The following is a 24,144-nucleotide window of genomic DNA, read 5'->3' on the forward strand; positions in this document are numbered from 1 at the left end:
ATTGTATTATTTTTTTTTTACATGCCATGACTGAAAATTATTTTCAATAAGACTGCATGATTGTTTGCTGTCAGTAAAAACTGTACTGAATACCAACAAACATCATGTTTAAACAAAATATGAATCATATTACTTGATGATACTTGAATCTCATTTTCTATGTGAATCTAATTAGTTGTAATGCTTACTGAGATAAACTTATTTTTGGTGTCTAAAGGGAAATCCCTGTAGTTTCAGCCAACCCACTTTCACTTCCTTTCCTTCAGCAAAAACTTCTCAACTTATTGAGGCAAGAATGTAGGAAGCAGCATGTTGTCACGAATTCCTCGTAATGAATGTTAGGACAGATGCAAATGCAGATAACAGTTTAATGAGAGAGAGAGAGAGAGAGAGAGAGAGAGAGAGAGAGAGAGAGAGAGAGAGAGACAGGCAGACAAATACAAAACACTAGACAATAGTGGGTCAAGAAACAGGCAAAGGGTGAGGCGATTGGCAAACAGGCATAAACTGGGCAAGGCTAGAAACGAGAACAAGATTAAGAACAAAACGAGGGACAGGGTATAATCGCTTGGTACAGTGATAAATGCTAATACTTTGCAAAGACATTGTTAGAAACCAGTCTCTTTATACTGTGGAGATGATTAAAATGAATGAGTGTTCTGGGAATTGCAGTCCATGGTGGCCATGTTTATAGGCTGAAATGCAGGATGGGAAATGTAGTCACTGGTTTGCTGCGATATGACACATGTAGGGAGCAGTTTACTTTACTTCATCTCATCTCCTAGCACCCAGCAAGCTACTTTATACCGTATGTCAATATAAAGTGACCCATTATACATGTAGCTGTACTTGTAATTGTCCAATTATCTTGCAGTATTTGTCTATTATCTGCCTCATTTTACCCCATGTCATATCACAGCCAAACCTAACTCAGTTTCCCAGGAGGCACCGCGAACTACAAACATGACCGCTGAGGACTTCCCTTCCCACACACGCACGCACTCGCCTTCTCCGGAGTTCTAACTACACACCCCTGCACCCAATCACACACACACACACGCACTAACAGCATAAAGGAGACTTTGGGAACACTTAGACGGCGCAAAGGAAACGTGCAGTTTACTTGTTCTCTGCTGTTCTCCAAGCCTTATCATCGTGTTTTACCGAAGTGACTTTGACCATTGTTTTTTTTGACCATTATTTACTGCTAGTAAATCAAGTCACTGTACAGGATGAAAAAAAAAACAAAAACAAAAAACAATGTTGCTTGTGCAGCTCAACCAGTCACTTGCATGATGCATAATGCTCAGGCTACCATGACCAGGCTACAGCATGCAGTTTCTTTTGTTTCATAAATGCCACTTAATAAAAGTTTATCAGCAATCAGCATCAGTCTGTCTGACAAGGCTCACATACAAGCAGCTGTCTTTCAGAGAAACCACAGAACAATTGTGTAACTGGCTTTTTCCAGACACATAGGTAAACATAGCACACTGAAAAAAAATACTGGAGTGAAATCTACTCAAGAAAATTGAGGTAACAATTTCCACACACAAAATCTTACTAAATTTAACTAAGCATATTTTAAGTAAGGTTTACATGGCACCAAGGATTATTATTCTAATAAAAAATGAAAGTGAATTTACCTAGCAGTTTTACTTTTTTAAAAAATAAATTTGACTCAAACTTGAGTTAAACAAACTACATAAAACACAACACAACACAATATATATATATATATATATATATATATATATATATATATATATATATATATATATATATATAGATATAGATATAGATATAGATATAGATATATAGTATACTGTTCATCATTTAACCATTATCAGTTCTACTAAAGGGATACTAACAACTTTAATATTTCCAGCTAGAAGTAACACTCTAATGAACAAATGCACATATATCATAACTGAACTGATAGAATCCAACATAACTGCTTTACTAAATATGTGCAGACACACAAACTATACACCTGGCTGAGAAACACAAAGTGAGTGAACCAAGAAATGTTTACTGCAACACTTGATCTTTCAAAACATTTTAGAATGCAATAGCCTTGGCCCTTAAAGCCAACTCAGAACAAGAAATGTTGAAAACAAACCCATCCATGATGATCAAAACGGAATCGGTTTAAAGTAAAGCATATGCAAATCAAGATTTAAAAAAGTTACATTTAACCCAGTAAAATAAGTAAAATATACTTTGTTAATTTAGTGCAGAATTTACAAATAAGTAATTTTTAGTGCAGCTTGCCCCGTGACCCTGGAGAAGGAGTAAGCGGTAGAAGGTGGATGGATGGATGGATGGATAGTGCAGCTTGTGGCAACAAAGTTCCATTTTATAAGGACTGTAAATGGAGTGCACATCTACAGCCGTTTAAAATCATCCACGTCAAACCTGATCCTCATCAAACCTGATGCTATTCTATGTAGTCTTAAGTTTTATTAAAAATTGGTATTTTAGTTGATGGTATTTTAAAGTATTATTCTACAGAAGAAGAAAAAAATCCACTAGAGGGTGACAACCTGGTTTAGTTGGTAAGACTAATACAACTAATATAAAATATGTTTTTATAATTGCACTATTATATTAAATAATGATGACGTAAATATTAAATAAGAACATAAATATAATCCAGCTGGTATATGTGCTGGTAGAAACAGATTCAGAATAACTGCTAATAATTCTATATTAGATTGGATTAGATTAGATTCAACTTTACTGTCAGTGAACAGAGTACAAGTACAAAGCCAACAAAATGCAGTTAGTATCTGACCAGAAGTAGCATAGGTGTAAAGCATGTCATCAACAGCACAAACTGAATATAAATAAAACAGTACATTTGGCATGATGTGTGTAAATGAGTCTGGAGGCATGGATTACAGTAATAAAGACGAAGTACAGTGCAGTGAACAAAGGTGCATATGGAATGAAGGTAGGACTGTGCAAACTGTTTTTATGAGGCAGTTAGAAACACAAATATTGCTCTGTCACTTTAGTAAGTAATAAAGTTGGAAAGCTGGCAAAGATGGCCTACCAGTTTGACTGGATCAGCCTGTGTTTTGGCAGCTGAGGCTCTAACTGGACCAAGCTGGATATTTCAGCATGGGTGAATTATGTTATGACCACAAATTGTGTAACAAGAGGACTTAACTTGTATGTTGTGGGATTATTAAGAACTCACGGGTTCCTTATAATGTGACCATGAAGACATTCTGAGGTGTTTTTTGAAGACAATGTTGGTGCATGTGACTTTGGGACAAAAGCTTATTTATTATAATTCACTCCAGGCTGATGTCAACACCTCAGAATGTAAATGCTACAAGTGAGACTAACTGGCTGGACGAGTTCACATATTTTCTCTCACATGTTGCTCGTGTTTTCTTTCAGAATTGGCAAAAGTGGTCAGACACAACTTAGCTGCAGACATACAAGTTCTGTTTAGTGGCTCTGATTCAGCTGCTACATTTTAAACGCTTTCACACGGAGAATACATGGTAAGACGATACAGACATTTAAAATAACTACTAAATAAGTATTTAGTATGGTAAACTTGTTTACTAACTTCACATGGCACGTGATGTTTCTTGTATGTTTCAGGAGGTGAGAGATAACCACGTTGGTGGGCAAAATGAAGTCGCCTCAGGAGAGCGAGAGCCTGTAAGTGAAGAAAACAACACTGGTTGTTTTCTGGTGTTCTCTCTGCTTATTTTATACTTAATTCCTTCATTGTTTGTCAATAATGAGACACATTTTAGTCTATGTTGTTCATAGTTGACCAAATATATATATATATATATATATATATATATATATATATATATATATATATATATATATATATATATATATGTCTTTTACAATTGTAAAAAAAAAGAGGTTTTTTCATTACAACACAAAGACTGTACACTTTTTTTTCTTCAATTCTACATTTATTTTATATGCCTACCAGCGAAACAAATTTAAAAAATCTTTAATACATAATGTGCAAACACAAGATTTGTTACAATGGTTGCATTTGTTACAATGGTTACATTTCAAACAGCATACCATATATTAACTTCTTTGATGGACCTTGATTTGACAAATTAGCATTTGTATTCCTTTGATCTACAGCTATATTCCTTTTGCAATTGATTATGAGGCTGTTGGTTGAAAATGATTGGTATATCTTTCAAGGAAATGTATTACATCATGCATCATCTGTTTTATGTGTAGTATAATTTCATGTTTCATCAGGATGACTGGCAAGATTGATTCAATGAGGTTCAGTGTGTTACAACTGTTCCTCTGAACAATCTTTGACTAGTATCCTGGCATGTTACAAAATTTTATTTTTAGAAGACTGATCAATGATCACAAATCTAATAATTCTGTATGAAGATAAGGTAGGCATAAGGCAGTGTAAGAAAGTGAAAACAATTTGGTGAAATATTTGTAGAGGAGCTATATTTGTACTTCCCAAATTCAAAGAGGATGTTATTTTACTTGTTCAGCAAATGTCCAGATTGCAAAGAAAATATTTTATATGTTACAAATGCTCTCTTGATACAACTGCTTCACAGCATGTTCATAAATATTTTTGCACCATTTTCCATGACTGTAAGCAGTCACATGTTAGGAACACATGACAGGGCAGTATTAGGCCTAGCTAATATGAATGTGAACATTTTGCTTGCATAAGATGCAGTAGGCAGTGTGATGATGTGACTCATTATCCCATTAATGTGTTATAATGTGTATGTATTTCTCAGCAGATTGAGAAAGTCCTGAAGAGAGTGTCTCTACGTCACTTTAACAGCCTATGCAAGGTAAATCCACATGCAAAAGTCAAGTACACATGCAGGCTAGAGTAGAACGGCCCACACGTTTACCACATTATATGTATATATATATATATATATATATATATATATATATATATATATATATATATATATACATATGTGTGTGTGTGTGTGTGTATGTGTGTGTGTGTGTGTGTGTGTGTGTGTGTATGTGTGTGTATAAAAAAAACAAACTATTAAAAATAGGCACATTATTTAATCGTGTACAATATTATTTAGCGTATTTATAGGAACCAGAGTGACTTTTAATTTCTGAATGTTCCACCCATTTTTTTTTTAAGATTGTCATTAGATTCCAGATGAAACTATTTACAGGCATTATAACTTTGATAATAGTGGACTTGATTTCCACCACTGTAACAAAATAAAAAGATTGCTTATGCTTCATGGGTGTCCATGCGCAACTTTGAGAACTATTGTTTTAGAGGGCTTTTTTTCCACTGACACAGTTTTCTGTGTCAGTTGATTTATGTTACATTTCACTCTTGAGCCAACAATAAAATTAAACATCAATAAACAAAATTCCATTTGTTACTGACATATTTTCTCAACCTGTCTTAAGACTCTTGCTTGCTCCAACTCCAAAGCAAATAATTCTTTAGCTAGTGGTTTGCAGTCTAAACAATTAGATTCTTTATGACTAGACTGCTGTACCTTTTTTTTGAGAAGAGTGGATTGGCCACAGTAGATTTAATCTTGCTAATAGCTGTTTTTGTTTCATGTGCCTTATTTTATTAGGAGAATATCTTACTCAATCGTTCCTCTAATGGTACACATACTTCAGGTAGTCAGATCACGCAGGTGAGGTCAGACCTTTGGCATTTCATTTCAGTGTGCAAGCTTTAATCACCCATTTTAGAAATTACCCCATACTGCTCTATTAATCCTTTTTTTGTAACAGAATGGATATCTGAAATCAGTGAACCCATTTCTACATCCAGATCAGGTAAAATAGCTCCATCTGTCTCTAAAGAGTTTCTAGATGGTTGGGTATGACAAAAAGGACTTGAGATTTCAAAGGAGTAATGAGTGTATTTTGTTGATTAAAACAATTTGACACTTTTTTGAACTTTCTCTTTTGAGAATGTATTTTTAGTCCGACTTCATTCCAGATACAGGACAGTGAGTGATTGTGGGTGTGATATAGGGTGGGATATAATAGGAAATTGCTGTGTACTACATAGTTTTAAAATGGCTTTGTCATTCTTACTTTCAGACTGCAGTCAATGGACTCAGCTCAACATCCACGAACCCATTTACTCAAGGCAAAGTAAGCTATAATCTCCTGTGTCCTTCTGTCATTCGCTGCAAGCTCAAACCTACAAAAAAATGAATGTATGATCTAAATAAGATTTTGTCTTGTAGGACTCCAATGGAAACACTGTTTTCAGAGACAACAACAAAGACTTAATATTAAGAGATGGACACATTAATGGGTGGTCTTCTACATCTTCTACGCCATCACTTGAGAATGACTGGGCTATTTTCCCACCTACTAATCTAAGCCAGGAAACAACCCAAATCACATTTCCTAATAAAAAATGGGACATATTCCAAGATTCACACTCTGCCAGAATTTCCCCAACTGGATTAAGCAATCAGAAAGCAAACATTTTTGAACCTTTTAAAGAGGAAACCAGTGTCTTCCAGAGAATGGTGGCCAATGAGAAAACATCAAATGAGAGGGCTTATCTCCTAGAATACATACAAACCAATCAAAAGAATGATGAACAACCCATTCCTTCTACCACAGCATCCAATCAGTTGGATATTTTTGAAGACTTACCTAGTTTTTTACCTTCTCAAGTAATCAGTGATGACATTTTCCCAAACACTGCTGCATCTCAGTCATTTGAAAGATATCACACTCCTGAGTCTAGTGTAAAGAACAGAGTATTTCAAAATATCCAATTATTTGAAACCCTAGCATCTGTCCAGAATGATAATTCTCACTTATCCAAAAATTTCTCTATGAATAATGGACAGTTCAAGCCACAGAACAGCCACGTTGACAAAATGTTCATGCCTACAGACCTGAGTCAAGGAATATTCCAGGAGACTTCCACATTGCTTTCACCTCTTAATGCATCAACAAATGGAGGACTGGTAGGAACATTTTAATTATTTGATTAATTGTTATTTTCTTAGATAATTCCCTATTGACAGACCTAAATGATATTTTAAAGATGTTAATGAATATAAAAATTAATAAAAGCTGTTTACATTTTTTAGTTGTTTAGAAGACAACCCCCCAAACCAGCCCCACGCAGTAAGGCTCCAAAGAATCAGAATCAGGTAAAATAGGACTAGGGATACAGCAATACTGGTATCATGTATCAGTCTGATACCATACTCTTTTCTTCATACTTCGCCTCAAGCTCAGATACCAACATCCGGTACCACAAGTGTACTATGTCACATAAGCCTAGTGTATGTTGTGGCACTACTGAACAGATAGAGTGTGAGGATGGCCGACCTGAGCTCTCAGAGCAGTATCAACAAGCGTGGTTTTTAAAAATGAGTATAAGGTGTTGTGCATTGAGTTCACAAATGTATTCATGAGCGTGGAGCAGCGAAGTGAGTATGCAGAGAAACTGTTGTGTGTGAGAACACTTCACTTCTTTGAGCACTGAGACACTTTGCTTATGTGTCAAAGTGCAATTAATTTTAAAAATGACCCTCGGTGATGCTCAGGTAGGCTGTCCTTGCGCCCGTTTAAACAACATAACATCTTAAATATAAAACTCAGCATAAGTAGTTTATTACTAGCAGCATATGGAGGCAACCAACATAAACATAAACTGTTTAATGATGTCCCCAGTTTGCTTAAATACTAAGCAGGTTACTCATTTTGGCATCAGTATCAATACCGATTTACAAATACCAAAACTCGTGTTCTCATAATAATTTAAGATGCATCCCTACATAGGACTGCATCTTTCATTAGTGCTTTTTAGTAGCTTGTTTACCCACCTTCAGCAAATCGTGTTTTTGTCAATTTTCAGAGTATCAACCATGACATTATTTCCACACCTGCTGTATCTGTACCTGCTGATCAGAAAGCTGCACAGACTCTGTTTACATCTACCCTGCCAACTCCCATATCCATACCCATTGTGCCACGACCTTTAACTAATATCCAGGTAATTTATGTCCAATTCTTTTCTCTCTCTATTACTACTACTGCTATTATTATTGGATTAGAGGTGTGGTAACATACAATCTATCCTCTTGAAAAAGTCCATTGTGACTATATATAAGCGGTTTACGTTAATCTAATAGTAGACTGCTGACGTGTTATTTAAAATAAACTGTGATACTCTTGCATAACCACTTTGAGTATGGAAGTGTGTAGAAAACTAATCATTTTTGTGTTTTGGGGTGACAGGACACCATTCTAGCTGATGAGAAAAACCAGAGCCAAGTTTATGAGGACGTTCTTTTCATTGGCCAGGTGTGTGCTTTTGTGTGTGCGCTTGTGAAACCTTGTGCTTGGACATTTGTTTTAAATTTGTACATTTGTGCTGTTTTCCAGGAGAAGTGTGTAGAGGACTGGCCAGAGGACAGCCCCGAGCTTAGCCCTGACTGGAAACCTGTATGTAATTCATTATACAGTATACACTTACTTACCACTTTATTAGGTACACATCATTGACTGAATAACTACATAAGATTCACTGTAAAAGTTTACATACCCTTAAAATTTTATTACAGCAGAAAGAGATTTAGTCTGTAAGGTTTCACAGATCTTCCATTGCATGGACTTTTTCACTACAGTCCAGTTTCAGTGAGCCTGTACCCACTATAGCCTCAGATTCCTGTTCATGGCTGAGAGGAGTGAAGCTGATGTGGTCTTTTGCTGTTGTAGCCCATCCACCTCAATGTCCAGCTTGTTGTATGTTCTGAGATGCATTTCTGCTCACCACGGTTGTAAAGAGTGGTGATATGAGCTACTGTAACTACCTCACCTTAATTTTAGACAATGAATTACAGAAAATGGGGAATTCACTTTTGCTAATGGTTGCGTTTAAAATAACTGTAAGAGTCTTATAACTGAGTAAACACTAAACAACTGTATATATGAAAGTACTGGACAGTAACAGTTAACAAACTGATGAACCCAAAACCAGCATAATAAATCAACACAGAACGCAATACTTAGAAAAAAACAACTGCCAATAAATCAAATTCAATCTCAAAATAATAAAGTATTATAATTTGTTTGATTGAATTGAATACCCAAGGTAATTAAACAATAACCATCTTTTACATAAGATGCAATCATTGTCTTCAATGTATGGTTGATCCGTACAGTCAGATTGGTCTGTGGGTGATTTTTGAACTACCCTTGATGACAGACTAAGGTGAGGAACCGAGATGTAAATCGAGCTCCTTAATCGAACACCAGGTAGGCAGGGGTACCGCAGCGAGTAAAGACCTCCTCAACCAAGATTCTTGTCACTTGTGGTGCTTTAGCTGTCCGCATTGGGGAATATTTCCACCCATTTGGAGCAGTATTCCACCACAACAAGGAGGTATTCATATTGTTTGGTACTTTATGGGAAATGGTCCCATAAGAGCTACACCAACCAAATCTGGATCTGGGGTTGACTGTAACTTTCCAGACATTTTAGTGATGGAAGGTTTGCATTGTTGTCATACTTGGCAGTCTCTACAATATTTCCAGACATCTTTCCTTACACTTGGCCAGAACGCAACTTCTAGCAGCCACAGGAGAGTTTTCAACCGTCCAAAATGTCCACTCAAAGGACTGTCATAAGCAAACTTCAAAAGTTCCTCACGGAAACACATCGGAATGGCTAATTGAAACTTCTGTCCTTGCTGCTGGCTCTGCACACTACAAGAGATATCCATTTTCAATGGTGCAATGTATTTTCAATTTGAGGTGCAACTTTTCTTTGGCCATCATTTCTTTGACTTCATGGTCTTTCTGTTGTGCTTCGTCTAACCCAACCCAGTCGATCTGAAGGCTCGCATGATTATCAGGCACTTTCTGAGCTCTGTATATGGCAGTCATTGTTGGAGAAGTTATGCCATCCTTACTTCTGGACACAGTATCAGGTACAATGTTACATTGCCTCTTCCGATACTTCACCTCAAAATCAAAACTCTAGAGCCAGATGGTCCATCGTGTTAACGTGGAGGAAGGTTTTGGATGGTTGAAGACCCAAGACAAGGCTGCATGATCGGTGATGACCTCAAATCGTTGTCCTTCAAAGTAAGGTCGCCACTTTTCCCCAACCAAGACTACGGCTAGATACTCCTTTTTAGACACTGAGTATGCTCTTTCAACACCATGTAGTAATCTGGATGCATATGCTACAACATGTTCCTCTCCTTCATACTCCTGGGTCAACACCGCTCCAAGACCCACTTGGCATCGGTCTGAACTCTGAATGCATCATGAATGCACTCATAACAGAATGACCATAAGTATTTTATTTCTTATATAACAATCAACATGTTATATGAAATTTTGTCTTCGGGATATGTATTGTCTCTGATTAAGATGCCATCTCCTCTGATCTCTTAATTGTGCACCAAATAAATAAATAAAGTTGGGCATCTATTATAGTGATTATACATGCAATTAATTAATTCATCATGTCAGTAATGCCCTTGAATGCCATTCCAAACACTTTTCAGTTTATTTACTGACCAAAGCACGTCAGTGTGAACTGTCAGACACTGTTCTTTTTTTTTGGCAAACTCCACCCGTGCACACTCCCACACAACTGTCTGAATAGCAGTTAAGTCTGTGGTTGTGTAAGGCCTGAATACACAATGTTACTATTATCTTCACTACAGCTCAGCTCTGAATACAGCACATTATGACTACTGAATGTATATTTCATCTGACTGTATAACAATTCAATGACTTATGCTGCAAAAACATACAATATTGCATCTTTGTCTTTGTTTATTTTATCAGGCTGGGAAATTTAAATTAAGGAGGGAGTCTCTGAGGGTGAGTAATTAATGAGTATCACATTCTTGATATTCATTTGTGTCAGAATAATAATTCTGTTCTTATTTCTAGTTTAGAAACAATTGAATTGAATTCATTTTTAGCATCTTGACTGATTTGAAATGTTTTCATGTAGATTTCCCTAGAATCTGAGGCAGCGCTCAATGCAATCTCTCTTGGGAAGAAATCTGGCAAAACAGTATGTTTATGAATCTTTCAATCTTTATATAATGATAGATATTTTAATAATATTTCAGGGTCACTGCTTTCATTGGAATTCCCTTTCTTTTTAGAGAATGAAGTTGAGGATCTCTGGAAGAGGATCAAAGGTAATATTCAAAATTAAAGATATTTAAATTATGCAAAGGTTTTATGATAAAAGGAGGCACATTGTTAAAAAGTGTTTGGATTTCAGGATAAATCAGGAGATGACCCAAGGGTTCAGCAAATAGACACAGTTCCCCAAGAGTCAAAGGTACTGTACAATATATGTTCAGTTTTGCAGAGGTGAAACTTGTTATGCCAATTTACTCATATTCCCCAAAACAAATCCAATTCCAAAAAAGTTGGGACGCTGTGTAAAATGTAAATAAAAATAGAGTACAATAATTTGCAAATCTCATAAACCTAGACTTTGTTACTTCAGTCTTGTCAGAATTAAATAATTGGAAGGTAATATGCATCCAGTGTCTAATGCCCTTTACACATTCCTCAAATTTATTAAGCTGATGTCTGTCATCTGGCTTTGCTGAAACATACAGCTGTGTTTCAATAGCATAACAGTGGAAGATAATTCCATGTTTACAAATAATTTGACCCAGAGGTAGCATATATAAAGAAAAAAGCAGTGGGTATAACACAGAACCTTGTGGAACACCAAACTTTACATCAGTATGCACAGAGAAATCTCCATTTACATCAACGAACGGATAACAATCAGTCAAATAAGACCTGAGCCAGGAGAGGACTGTTCCTTTAATGCCAACATTTTCTACTCTAACAAGGAGAATAGTATGATCAATTGTATCAGAAGTTGCACTAAGGTCAAGCAACACAAGCAAGGAGACACTACCCTGATCAGAGGCCAGTAGGTCATTCACCACTTTAACCAGTGTTGTCTCTGTTCTACGATGAGGTCTAAATCCTGACTGATACATTTCATGAATGTTATTCCTATGTAGGTACGAGCATAGCTGCTGTGCAACAACCTTTTCTAAGATCTTGGAGATAAAGGGCAGATTTGATATTGGCCTATAATTGGACAATTGACAGGGGTCGAGGTCAAGTTTTTTAATCAGGGGTTTAATAACAGCTAGTTTAAATTATTTAAGTACATAGCCAGTGCTAAGGGAAGAATTGATTATTTTTAGAAGGGGTTTGGTTACTTCAGGAATGATCTGTTTCTAGCATGCAGGTAAGGGATCTAGTATACAAGTTGATCTGATATTGTTATATTATTATCTACAGGGTTAGTTATAAAACTTTCTGGTTTGAAATTAATAGCTTGAACTTTTTGTATAATATTTTCAGTTTTGCCAGTGAAAAAAATCACGAAATTGTTGCTGGTATATAATGATTGTGTGCATGTTTCTGTTGTGGTTTTATTTGTAGGCGATTTTGCTACAGTATTAAGTAAGAATCTAGGATTATTTTTGCTATCTTCAATTAGGGTGGAGAGACAGACTGATCTAGTTGCACTAAGAGATTTTCTAAAGTTTCAGGAGGCTCTCCTTCCATGCTGTTTGAAATACTACCAATTTGCCATTTACGTTCTAATTATCAAGGGGTCTGTTTTAAGGTGTGTGTGGGATTGTTATACCAGGGTGGTTGCTTTTTCTCTCTAATTATTATTTTTTTAAGTGGAGCAACCTTGTCTAGCATGTGGGGGAAAGTTGACTCTAAACATTTAGTCGCCTGATCAAGTTCTTTGGGATCAGACGATGATCCAATCATAGCTGATATCTCTGGGAGGTTATTGATAAAACTCTGTGCAGTAGCTGATGTGAATGTACGTTTGATGGGGTAACGTGACAAGGTGCAAATTTTATGATCTATACGCAATTTAAACTAGATGAGGTAATGGTCTGAGATAGCTTCAGTCTGCGGAAGTATGACTATATTACCTATATTTATTCCATATGTTAGTATCAGGTCAAGAGTGTGACCACCACTATGATTGGGTCCTATTACATTCTGATTGACCGCTCACTGTATCTAGAATAGACACATCCCCTGTTCCCAGAGGGTCTTCTGGATTATCAGAATGAATATTAAAGTCACCAACAATTAAAGCTTTATCTAGAGAAACAACCAGATTTGAGGTAAAATCAGAAGGAAATCAGAAGGGGTGTACTCACTTTTGTTGCCAGCGGTTTAGCCATTAATGTTTGTGTGTTGAGTTATTTTGAGGGGACAGCAAATTTACACTGTTACACAAACTGTACACTCACTACTTTACATTGTAGCAAAGTGTCATTTCTTCAGTGTTGTCACATTAAAAGATATAATCAAATATTTACACAAATCTGAGGGGTGTACTCACTTTTGTGAGATACTGTACTTTACAACTCTGTATATTTACTTCTACACATCATATTCTATTATATTTCATTTATTCACATCATATTCTTTACAGCCCATTATATTTTTATTCTACAGTCTATTATATTTTATTATGCCTACTGTATTTTATTATTTTTACCATATTTTTATTATATTTCTATTTGTATTATGTGTGTATATCATTAGTCATTGTTGGTCTGCACTGTGGGATGAGTAACTAAGGAAAAACATTTCACTATATTACATCACATGTATGTAATATGTATGTGGCAAATGTACTGTATGAATGTGAAAAGAAAGAAAGAACCATATTAATTATAAATATACAAGTCATTCAGGTGGATTTTTCCTCAACTGTGATCTTGTTATAGGATGGTTTTAATTAGAATTTTATGTGTTCCTGGTTAATATTGTATTTATTCCATGATCAAACTTCTTCACTAGGAAAACTATCCTGACAGCTTAAATGGTGCCTATGGTGATACTATGCCTTGGGGGACAAAGGTGATGGTTAATAAATTATACTGTTTACCTGTATACTATATTTATAAAAGAAATATAATTGCACTTCTTTATATTCTGTATTTTGTTTGCATGTTAATTTAAAGTGTGAATTTTTGATTGTAGTTCCATTCATCAGATGACCATTTCTTGCCTGAACAAGAAGACCAGAATGCAAGAATGAAGAGCAAATCAGTGAAGGTTTTTACTCACTCCCTATTATCATATATGTGTATTTGGTTTTCATTATGCATGAATTAATAATGACTGTATTAATTCTCAACAGAGTAAAAAAACAAAATTCATAGTTCCTCATTTGCAATACCGAGAATCCAAGGTAATTTAATGAATGTTTTAAATATGTTTTATAAACAAAGTTAAATATGTGAACCCACAAATACCTTGCTTTTCAGGCAAGAACCTCTGTCTAATTTTTTCTTCTTTGTCCAGAAAAAAACTTTACGTGAAGTTTTTGAAGATGGATCACAGTTTGTGCCAGCCTCCAAGGTTTGTACTCTGATCTTTCAGTAGCACATAATAAATTTGAATATAGAAATGTTAAATAGTAGGTTAAAGGGTGGGATTTCTTGTTGGTTATCATTTGTGCGTGTCAAACTACTATTAAAAATGCAGCATTAAAGAAATGGCATAGTCATTAGGACAGTGGGTAGCATTGCCTCCTCACAGCTCCAGGGTCCTGAGTTTGATACTGAGCTTGGGTTACTGTCTGTAAAGAGTTTCATATGTTCTCATTATGTTCACATGGGTTTTCTCTTGGTTCACTGGTTTCCTCCCACCATCTAAAAACATAGAGATACACGTTGGTTATGCTACAATGCCACTAGGTGTAAATAAATGTGTGAACGGTGCCCTTTGATGGACTGGGTCAACTATTACCATGCTCAGGATAAAATGGTCACTGAAGATGAATGAAAACTTGCCTGTTTATGATAGTTATGTTATTTGTGTAGCATCTTAATTTTCAGGAAGTTCAAGTTATGTATTTTTGTTGTTTTACCGTAAATGTCCACAGAGTGAACTGATTCAGGAGTCATATGAAGACAGGTCAAGGAACAGTGAAGAGCCAGTGATGAAAGACTACAGACCGGTATCTATCTGACCTACTTTTTAGCTTGTGTTACTTTGTATGAACTGTTATTATAATGGAAAATTCCTCTTTGACAGAAGAAACCACTGAAATTGAAACCCTCTCTGTCTCACCAACTACCCAAGGTAAATTATGTTGTGATGTAGTAAATATGTTAATTGTCCCATATTGTCAAATTTAAAAAAAAATAAATAAATAAAAAAAGGTTGATTTAATAGGTTTCTCAGGTTTAATCAGTATCATTGTTTTGTATGTTGTGGATTTAAATGAATTGATATACCTTTTATAGGATGCTAATGAAGATGATATGAAGAAGATGAATGGCCTTTCGTTTTTGGAGGAATCAAAGGTATTTTACAGTGGAAAGTATGTGGCACCTGACCATGACAATCTGATGTGCTTATTGAACATCTCTTTCCAAAATCATTGGCATTAATATGGAGTTGGTCCCCACTTTGTTGATTGAACAGCCTCCACTCTTTTGGAAAGGCTTTCCACTACATTTTGGAGCGTGGCTGTGGGGATTTGCACATTCAGAGCCTTATTTAGGTTGGGCACTGATGTTGGGCAAGAAGGCCTGACATGCAGTTGACATCGAAGGTATCCCAAAGATGTTCAGTGGGGTTGAGGTCAGGGCACTGAGAAGGCCACTCATGTTCTTCCACACCAGCATTGGCAAACCACTGTGTGAAGCACTGTCATGCTGGAACATGTTTGGGCTACGCCTGTTAGTTCCAGTAAAGAGAAATCATAATGCTACAGCATACAAGGACATTCTAGACAATTGTGTGCTTCCAAATTTGTGACAAAAGTTTGGGGACGAACTGCACATGGGCGTGATAGTCAGATATCCACATATACTTATGGTGTATTTTATACTTCAATTTTTGGTCTGTCTGTACCAGAGGTGTACAATCTTATCCAGAAAGGGCCTGTGTGAGTGCAGGTTTTCATAGCAAATAAGCATCATCACCATAATGATGATGTCCACGAATAAGCATTTGGAATTGTCATAATGCCCCCAGCTGCAGTATGATTTTGATTACAAACTGAATTGATTAGGTTTATGTATGTTTCTCTACAGTACACGATCAAAGCTGGCTCTATATCAAACTTCATCATTGCATTTCCGTGTGATTTTGTTGAAATACATTTATTGTTTCTCAAAATTTAATTGTATGCAGATAAACATTATTTTTTTTCTGCCAGAAATCATAGCAATATTAGACAAGTTTTCCCATACCTCCACACATGTATGTTTTAAAGTTTTGTTAGTGATTTATATTTAAGTGTTGATGATCAAACATGGTTATTTACATATATCTGTTTTCATAGGAAAACTTGTTTGTAAGAGCTGAGAGGGAAAATCATTGTGTCTCTACTGACTTACTTGTATGTACCGTAGTGCAGATGGAGTTCATTGTACTTAAATATTCTTTGATTGCATATTCATATTGTGCTTCATGAGAATTTAACAAAAAAAAAAAATCCCTTTAGCATTAAATTACATATCAGAACCAATTTTTTTTTTATGTTTTAATGTTTAGGCAGAGTACCAGCATGAGCAGTTTTCTCCAAAATCTTCAGAGAGCAGTGGAAAAATACAAGAATTACAAGACTATCGACCGGTAAGTCTCTAATGCTTGTCCTTCTCTCATCCCTGTCTATGACTCCACTGTGATTTATTGTTTTTGTTGTTATTGGTTTACAGAAGAAACCTATTAAATTCTCATTTCTTCACTTGTCTCGGAAAGGATCGAAGGTAATGCTTTGTTCTGTAATGTAACATTGCTTTTGTTTGTTCATAGACATACTTAGATAGCTTTCAAATTTTGTTTTCAAAACTGTCCTCAGAGTACCCTGGAGAATGATATCCCACAGAAAGGTGCTGATTTGTTTAAAGCCAGTGACATTCGTGGATTGGAAATCAATCTATCTGAAGATTATAGTGAGGTGTTTTATCTTAATTTTTTTTATCTGGGATTTGTATTAGTTAATGGGAGTTTCTGATGATGTTTGTAAATTTTACATAATATTTCATTTCTCATAGATGAGGAAGTCACCTGTACAAAGGGTTTCACCAATAATTCGGAGAGACTCAAAGGTGATACTGTTTTTTTATTCTATTTTATTTGGTTTATTCTATTTATAGATGGACACTATGCTGAATACATTGCATTCTTCTTCACATAGAGTATTTTTGTGATATTTAGGTCGTAAATGATGCAGAGAAAGGTGCAGACCTTTATAAATCAGGAGACATTACAGATAATGACTGGATGGAGAATCATACCATGGTATCTGTTCATCTCTCTGTTCATCTCTCTTTTCATTCTCCATGTTAACTTGTTTTTTCTGTCAACTAAGCAAGTAATGGATGTGTTTTTTTGTGTATGTGTGTTTAGGACTCAAAAACAGAGAAGCTGAAAAAAGCATGTCTGCCAAGCAGCAAATCAAAGGTGAGGGTATTACATATTAGTAAATGGTCTCATTCATGCATTCACACACACACACGCACCAACGATAGCAGAGCTGCCATGCAATGTGCTAGCTTGCCATCAGGAGCAACATGGGGTTCAGTGCCTTACCCAGGGACACTTCGGTATGTGGAGTCATGTGGACCGGGAATTGAACCACTAACCCTACAATTAATGGACAACCCGCTCTACCACCTGAGCCACAGCCATAGCCAGTAACATTTGTATATATGCTAGGCATGTACTCATGTTACACTTTCACATTACACTTTAAGAACTGCCAAGCCATTTATCATGCCTTCCAGTATTGTTTGCTGTCATCATTTCTAAGTAATTCTGCAAGTGATTTGTATCCCTTGAAACCTTCATAGAAAATCACAAAAATGCTCCTATAATACAAACATTACACCCATCACAGTACTTACCTACTAGACAATACAATAAGAGGCTCAATGCTGTTATACTCTCTAAGGGAAAATAAGAATAAGTGCTAAATAAGCAAGAAGCACTTCCAAAAATACATGATGCATTGCACAGTTCCCAAACATTCCCAAACATGTAAATGTAGTGCGTTTTGTATGGTACTGAAATGACCATCAGTGCTTATTATGCCACCTCAATTTTTAACACACTTTTCATCTTTGACCTAAAGGCTAAGGACCAAGTGTGCTTTCCTGAAGACATTGAACCACTAGGTGCTACTTCTGGTGATTACTACCTTTCAGAAGCAGCTAAGGTATCCACACCCCACCTATACTTTAAACACATACAGGCACAGTTAAAGTACCTTCTTGAATAACAACAACCTAATAATGTATTGTGAAACATCGAGGCAACAGAGCTTGTTACAGGGCCAGTTGTTATTTCTGCTCTCAGTTTCTGCCTGTTTTGTTTATCTAAAGCGATTATGAAGCTATGTTGGCCAATTGTGTTATGCCTTTTGACTCTCCAATATGTGCTTAAACCAGTTTAACGAGCTTAAAATGTTTCACTGTGAAATGAAATGGGTCACCTCCTCAAATAATTTCTGACTATGTGTGACTGCTTTTTGAATGTGACAGTGCGTCCATCCAGAGTCTGTCAAAAGTATTATTTTTTATTTATTTTTTAAACATTTTTTTAAAAATAATAATTTAGATTCTGAATAGAAGCAACAAGATGATGGAATCAAATGAGTGCTATTATCATTTATTTAAAAATATGCCTTTATCAGCAATCTCCTTTCTCAACTTCTCCCAAGAAAAAGTGCTTTTTCAATATGTAGACATTTTTTTTATCTTCAGGCAGATCCATTCGTGATTTTTTTATGTACACGTTGCTGAACGTATGTGATTCTCTATCAATCTCTTCAGGCTGAGTGGATGTCTTCCCAGATGGATGTGAGGAGAGCAAGAGCACTGGACGAAGACAAGGATCTGGAAGGAGTGAAGGAGGAGGAGGAAGGGGAAGGCGTGAGTCTTCCAATCAATCAGAGATTCTCTCACCACAGTTAAAGAAAAAATTAGCACCCCATACCAGAGTATTTCACTAGAAAAAAAACCTCCATTTGCATAACTATGATTCTGTGAACCCCTGATAATCCCCAGGGCAGTTAGAATCACCTGGTATAGTACTTTGGGTGTGCTGAGACCTTCCAGTAAAGTCACAATAAGGCATTATTTTTCAGTATACATACAGACATTTTCCCCTGAAGGTAAATTCTGACCACAGAAGCACAGTTACATACAGAAGTTCACAGAAGCACAGTTACATACGGTGCTGAGAAAAAGTATTTGATTTCTTCTGTTTTTTTTGTGTGTGTGTGTGTGTGTGTTTTTTTTGTATATTTCATACTAAATATTTTAGAACTTCAAACGAAATACAACATAAAACAAAGGCAACCTGAGTAAACACACAATACAGTTTATTTAATTATTGTATAGAAGCAAAAAAAGTGATTCAACACCTATCACCAATGTGAAAAACTAATTCCCCCCTTAAATTTAAAACATGGTTGTGTCACCTTTTAGGACTAGGGCTTGCTCCTTACTCCTCTAGTATACTTTGTTTATTTACAGTCGTACACATAGCCTTTTAAAGTATACTCCATTTGACATGTACACAGGCGGTTGACGCATGCGCATTACGAAAACTTGCACTACCCTTCCTGGCCTACGTGAGTCAGTACAGAGCAGTAAAGGAGGTCTTCTGGTGTGAAAGATGACAACGAAGAAGAATCACAACAACACGAAGAACAATGCTTTGGCAAGCTCTCGCCACGATTAGCACCTGTATACAAATCCTTATACACTTTAAGGCTAGAATTATACAAATGCGGGTACTTTCTAACCTGCATTCATTTCCGTCTGTTCCGTCTAGTCTGTTTTTTCTTCGACTACCTTCAGAATCATTGGCCCAGGGTCACTGTTGCCACCTTGTGGAACAACTAAATAGTGCAAAAGAAATAAATGCGCATATGCGATGGTTAAGCCCAAAGTGTACTTCACTTTTTATGCGTACACTAGGAACAGTGTACAATAAACGCGACGCAAACTTCGTCATGAGCAGAGTACTGTACGCGCACCGCCAGATTTTTCTAACGCACATGCGCATTTATTCCTTTTGCACTATTTAGTTCTTCCACAAGGTGGCAACAGTGACCCAGGGCAGTTGATTCTCAAGGTAGTCGAAGAAATCAAGGCGTTTCCACCCACAGAACTGTTACTTACAGAATGTTTTTTTGTTTCTCACACGGTTTTGTTAAAACTCTAGAGACTACTGTCCCAAAAAAATCCCAGGAGATCAGCAGTTTCTGAAATACTCAAACCAGCCCATCTGGCACCAATAACCATCAAAGTCACTGACATCACATTTTCCCCATTCTGATGTCAATATGAACAATAATTGAACCGGTATCTTAGTGTTTTTATGAATGGCACTGCTGCCACACACACACACACACACACACACACACACACACACACACACACACACACACACACACACACACACACACACACACACAGACAGACAGACAGACAGACAGAGACAGGAGGAGTCCTGGGTGCATTTGTTTGTATCCATACTAATTCAGTACTCTTCTTTTGGGTTTCAATTACAGGACACTGACAGTCTGATGGAGTGGTGGAACACAGTAGAATGTAAGCATTCATCATTAGTATTCCAAAACTCCATAATCTTAATCTGTTATACAATTATAAACACTTCTAAATCAGCATAGATATTCACACAATCCAATTTTCTTTCCCAGTATGGGATGAACTGCCACCAGATGAGGAAATCAGTGTAAAGGAGGATGAGACTAAGTAAATGATTCACTTGTCATTCATTTAACCCTTATGTTATGTAAAGAAATACTATTTTTTAGAATTTTATTAAAAATTAAACAAAAGTTTTCTAGCATGAAACTTGTGCTTGGCTTCATGAGTATGAGCACATCTTTTGCATCATAACGCTTACCCAACTGCCACTAGGAGGACTCTAAGCATCTGTATCCATGAATGATTTATACATCACTAAATAATTGAAATTAGGATAATAGATACAGGGTGTTCTAAGTAATAAAAACCAAACAGTTGACCTAGGCATATGGGAAACCAATTATTAACTAATGAACAGAATATCATGATACAATGCATAATAAAAAAATTGGAGTTCAACCACTACTTTCTTCACTCTTGATCAGATCTTTCACTGAGATTGCTGACAAAGTCCACCGTGGTCTCAGAGTTTTCTATAAAGTTTTCACCGAGCAAGCCGAAGTCCTGTACCTGCATGTGCTGCGCCTGTACGCCATTGGGGATGATATCAGCAACTTCCACCGTCACGCTAAGATCGCAAACATCACAGGAGGCACAACCACAGCTGTGGGTGGTGTAGCAGCCATCGCTGGCCTGGCACTGGCTCCTGTTACACTTGGTGCTTCTCTGATTGTGTCTGCTGTTGGGCTGGGAGTAGCAACGGCAGGTGGGATCACAGCAGCTTCGGCCACCATATCAGACAATCTCCATGACATGAACGTAGGTTTTATGCTTTTGTTAAAAATTTTTATATTTATCAAAATATTAGGTAAAGATTTTAAACTTTTTACTGTGTTTGTACATGCCTCTGATCATATAGTGCACTTGAATCTCATGTTTTCAATAGTCACCAGTAAGATGGATTTTCCACTTGCCTACAAGTCTTTTGATTTTTTTTTTATTAAACAATAATATCATGTCATGTTGTATCAAGATAAATACACAGTTTATCTTGACCATTGTAACAAGATAACAGTAAGAACTACCGGTTTTCAAATAAGATTTTCTTTCTGATTGTGATTATATCTACATACTAACTATACAGGACCTGTAGCCTTGCTTTAAATAGAAGTCACACTATAAATGCATGGTTAGCTCCTGTGTAGTTAGTATGTACTGTAATATATAATACAGATTTTATCAATCCATCTGATTTCGATGGGTTAGAATGTCAGCACATTTCTATTTCGTTTTGCCTTTTGTCGATCTCTAATAAAACTACACAAATTCATAAAAGATCATATGTGGCAACTGTTTCACATTACTATAAACCATTCACTTTTACTATTTGCCTCTTGAAACAGGACCGTAAGAAGATCGAGGTGGTGGTTCAGGACTATGAGACCCGTTTAGTGGAACTACGGCGCTGCCTGCGCTTTGTGGCTGAAGGTGTTCGCCGATTGCGCTTCCACCCTCTGCTGCGCCGTAATAATTACTACACCGGTGACTGGGAGGTGCGGCGAGCGCTTCAGACCATTAGCCTGGTCGGAGAACCAGTAGAGCAGGCCGAGGACATGGTGGAGATGTCCACAATGGCCCTGAACAGTGTGTGCAAAGGCATGGACAATTACTTTAGCAAGGATTCGAAGGAGCTGAAGAAGGGCTGCAAGAAGGAGGTGACAATGCAAGTGAATATGTTAGCTAAGCTGCTGCATGAAGGCTTAGTGAAACTCAACTCCATACGAGAGCAGCTAATGGAAGCTACTGGACAAGTTTAGAATGGGAAATAGATAAACAAAGAATTAGAACAGCATAAACTTTGCTTATTATCTAAGTGTTATCTATGGCTGGTCACATGCTACACATAATGGAAAAGTGTGATTCAGTTCCTTCTACTATTGTTTCACAGTGTATTAACTTAAGAAGAGACCTGTGACTTCCATGCCTTTGTACCGGAAAGATAACATGTCCAATATGCATATAAAATAAGAATGTAAATGTAAGAAAACTAAGTGTCTTTTTGCTGTGGAGCCCTTGATACAATTTGGATAAAGCATAACATATATACTTGACATAAACAGCTTCTGTGGTTCTGTTGGTTGGTTTTCTTCTTCTTTGTGTAGTTTAGTTCTTGTTTCAGTATTCACTTCCACAATGGGAAATACCATTCATGGTAAACACCATTCTGGGATTTAGTTGCTGTAGTCGTCTCATCTGTAAACCAAAAAGACTGAAAAAAAAAATTGGGCAGGAACTGAGAGTGCTAATGCCTTATGAAAGCTGTGCTTGTATTACTGTTTAGTTTGCTCACATTTAGCCTAGAGTGCAATACAAAGTCCTCAAAATATAGAACTGACCAGCCAATGCCACCGCTTCTTTTCTATTTAGCTGCTTTGGTTTTTATTTGAAGTTTGCAGATGTTATGGCAAGAGTGGCTGTGACAGTACTTCCAACTCGAATTCAAATCGCAGGTGTATTTAAATATGCTCATTGTAATATGTTAACATTTCTATAGTGACTTGAATGGAGAATGCTCTGCAAAATCTAATGCTAATAATAAATGGATTAAAAAATGCATCATTTAACAAAGAGAATGTCTAAGTGTTGATATGGTGATGTTTGTGTACATTTATTTAACATTATGGAAGGAGTCTCAGGTGTCAGCACTTTACAAGGTTCAGTAAATTTTCCACTCTCGCAGACATTCCACAACATTCAGTATAACTATAAATGGTTGAAAGAATTATGTGTGGTTCATTACTACATTAAAAATTGTAATCATTGGCAAATTGCTGTGGTATAAAAGGAATATCTCTTTTGGGTTTTGGAAAATAATCAAAGATGCGGTGGTACTAGTAACTCCACGTCAGGCTTCATCTACCACCCTGCTGTTGATTATTTTTCAATAATTTCTATATGACTCGTCATATTTTATTCTTTACTTCTTGTACATACAGCCTCTAAATACCAACCTCCCTATACATATTCATAGTTATCAGTCTATATTTTGCATAAATTTTTTGTAATGGTGGTGTCAATTAATAAAGAATTAGGGTGAATTCAGATACTTTGAGTCAGTTTTTGTACAGGACAAAAATGTATACTATATTTTAAAAACATTTATTTGTAACAGACTTGTAATATATAATAACTTATTATAATATTTTAATAAGACATATTATCTCCAAAAAAAAAGAAGAAAAATCTCCAAATTCATAATTGATTATTTTGTATGAACACAATAGACTCACTAAAATTGACTACAAGTTAAGATGTTGGCCTGAGTAACATTCTATAATTAATTTCTTACAGCAGTAATAACAATTAAGGGTTTAAATAATTTCATTATTTTCCAAATTCATAGTCAAGCTTTACTAATATTCAATATGAACAGACTAAT

At 36.2% G+C, this 24,144-nt stretch overlaps 1 protein-coding gene across 4 annotated transcripts; it reads left to right on the forward strand.

Annotated features, from left to right (window-relative positions):
• The first annotated feature begins 3,212 nt into the window (after positions 1–3,212).
• Positions 3,213–22,736, forward strand: si:cabz01007807.1 (uncharacterized). Of its 4 annotated transcripts, none has more exons than XM_017461780.3 (35): positions 3,213–3,518; positions 3,622–3,681; positions 4,776–4,832; positions 5,607–5,669; positions 5,770–5,814; positions 6,085–6,138; positions 6,234–6,974; positions 7,101–7,163; positions 7,874–8,011; positions 8,257–8,322; positions 8,404–8,463; positions 10,822–10,857; positions 10,994–11,056; positions 11,151–11,186; positions 11,273–11,332; positions 13,864–13,923; positions 14,047–14,121; positions 14,207–14,257; positions 14,371–14,427; positions 14,954–15,028; positions 15,106–15,153; positions 15,318–15,377; positions 16,364–16,420; positions 16,576–16,656; positions 16,740–16,790; positions 16,883–16,981; positions 17,079–17,132; positions 17,242–17,325; positions 17,434–17,487; positions 18,158–18,241; positions 18,858–18,956; positions 20,606–20,645; positions 20,756–20,810; positions 21,191–21,524; positions 22,109–22,736. In XM_017461780.3, exons 1-35 carry the CDS (start codon positions 3,516–3,518, stop codon positions 22,520–22,522), a joined length of 3,477 nt encoding a protein of 1,158 aa, XP_017317269.1. In that variant the 5' UTR covers positions 3,213–3,515; the 3' UTR covers positions 22,523–22,736. The 4 variants fall into 4 exon arrangements, with proteins under 4 accessions (XP_017317269.1, XP_017317270.1, XP_017317273.1 ...); XM_017461781.3 differs by having other exon boundaries at positions 4,779–4,832; XM_017461784.3 differs by lacking the exon at positions 11,273–11,332.
• Positions 22,737–24,144: the final 1,408 nt, after the last annotated feature.

Source organism: Ictalurus punctatus, chromosome 29, assembly GCF_001660625.3.
Source record: "Ictalurus punctatus breed USDA103 chromosome 29, Coco_2.0, whole genome shotgun sequence".
NCBI lineage: Eukaryota > Metazoa > Chordata > Actinopteri > Siluriformes > Ictaluridae > Ictalurus > Ictalurus punctatus.

Excerpts from the sequence above, each read along its gene's own strand:
- si:cabz01007807.1 (XM_017461780.3), top strand. Across the intron at positions 11,187-11,272 it reads TCTCTGGAAGAGGATCAAAG|GATAAATCAGGAGATGACCC; the intron begins GTAATATTCAAA and ends TTTGGATTTCAG. Across the intron at positions 16,982-17,078 it reads TATCTGAAGATTATAGTGAG|ATGAGGAAGTCACCTGTACA; the intron begins GTGTTTTATCTT and ends CATTTCTCATAG.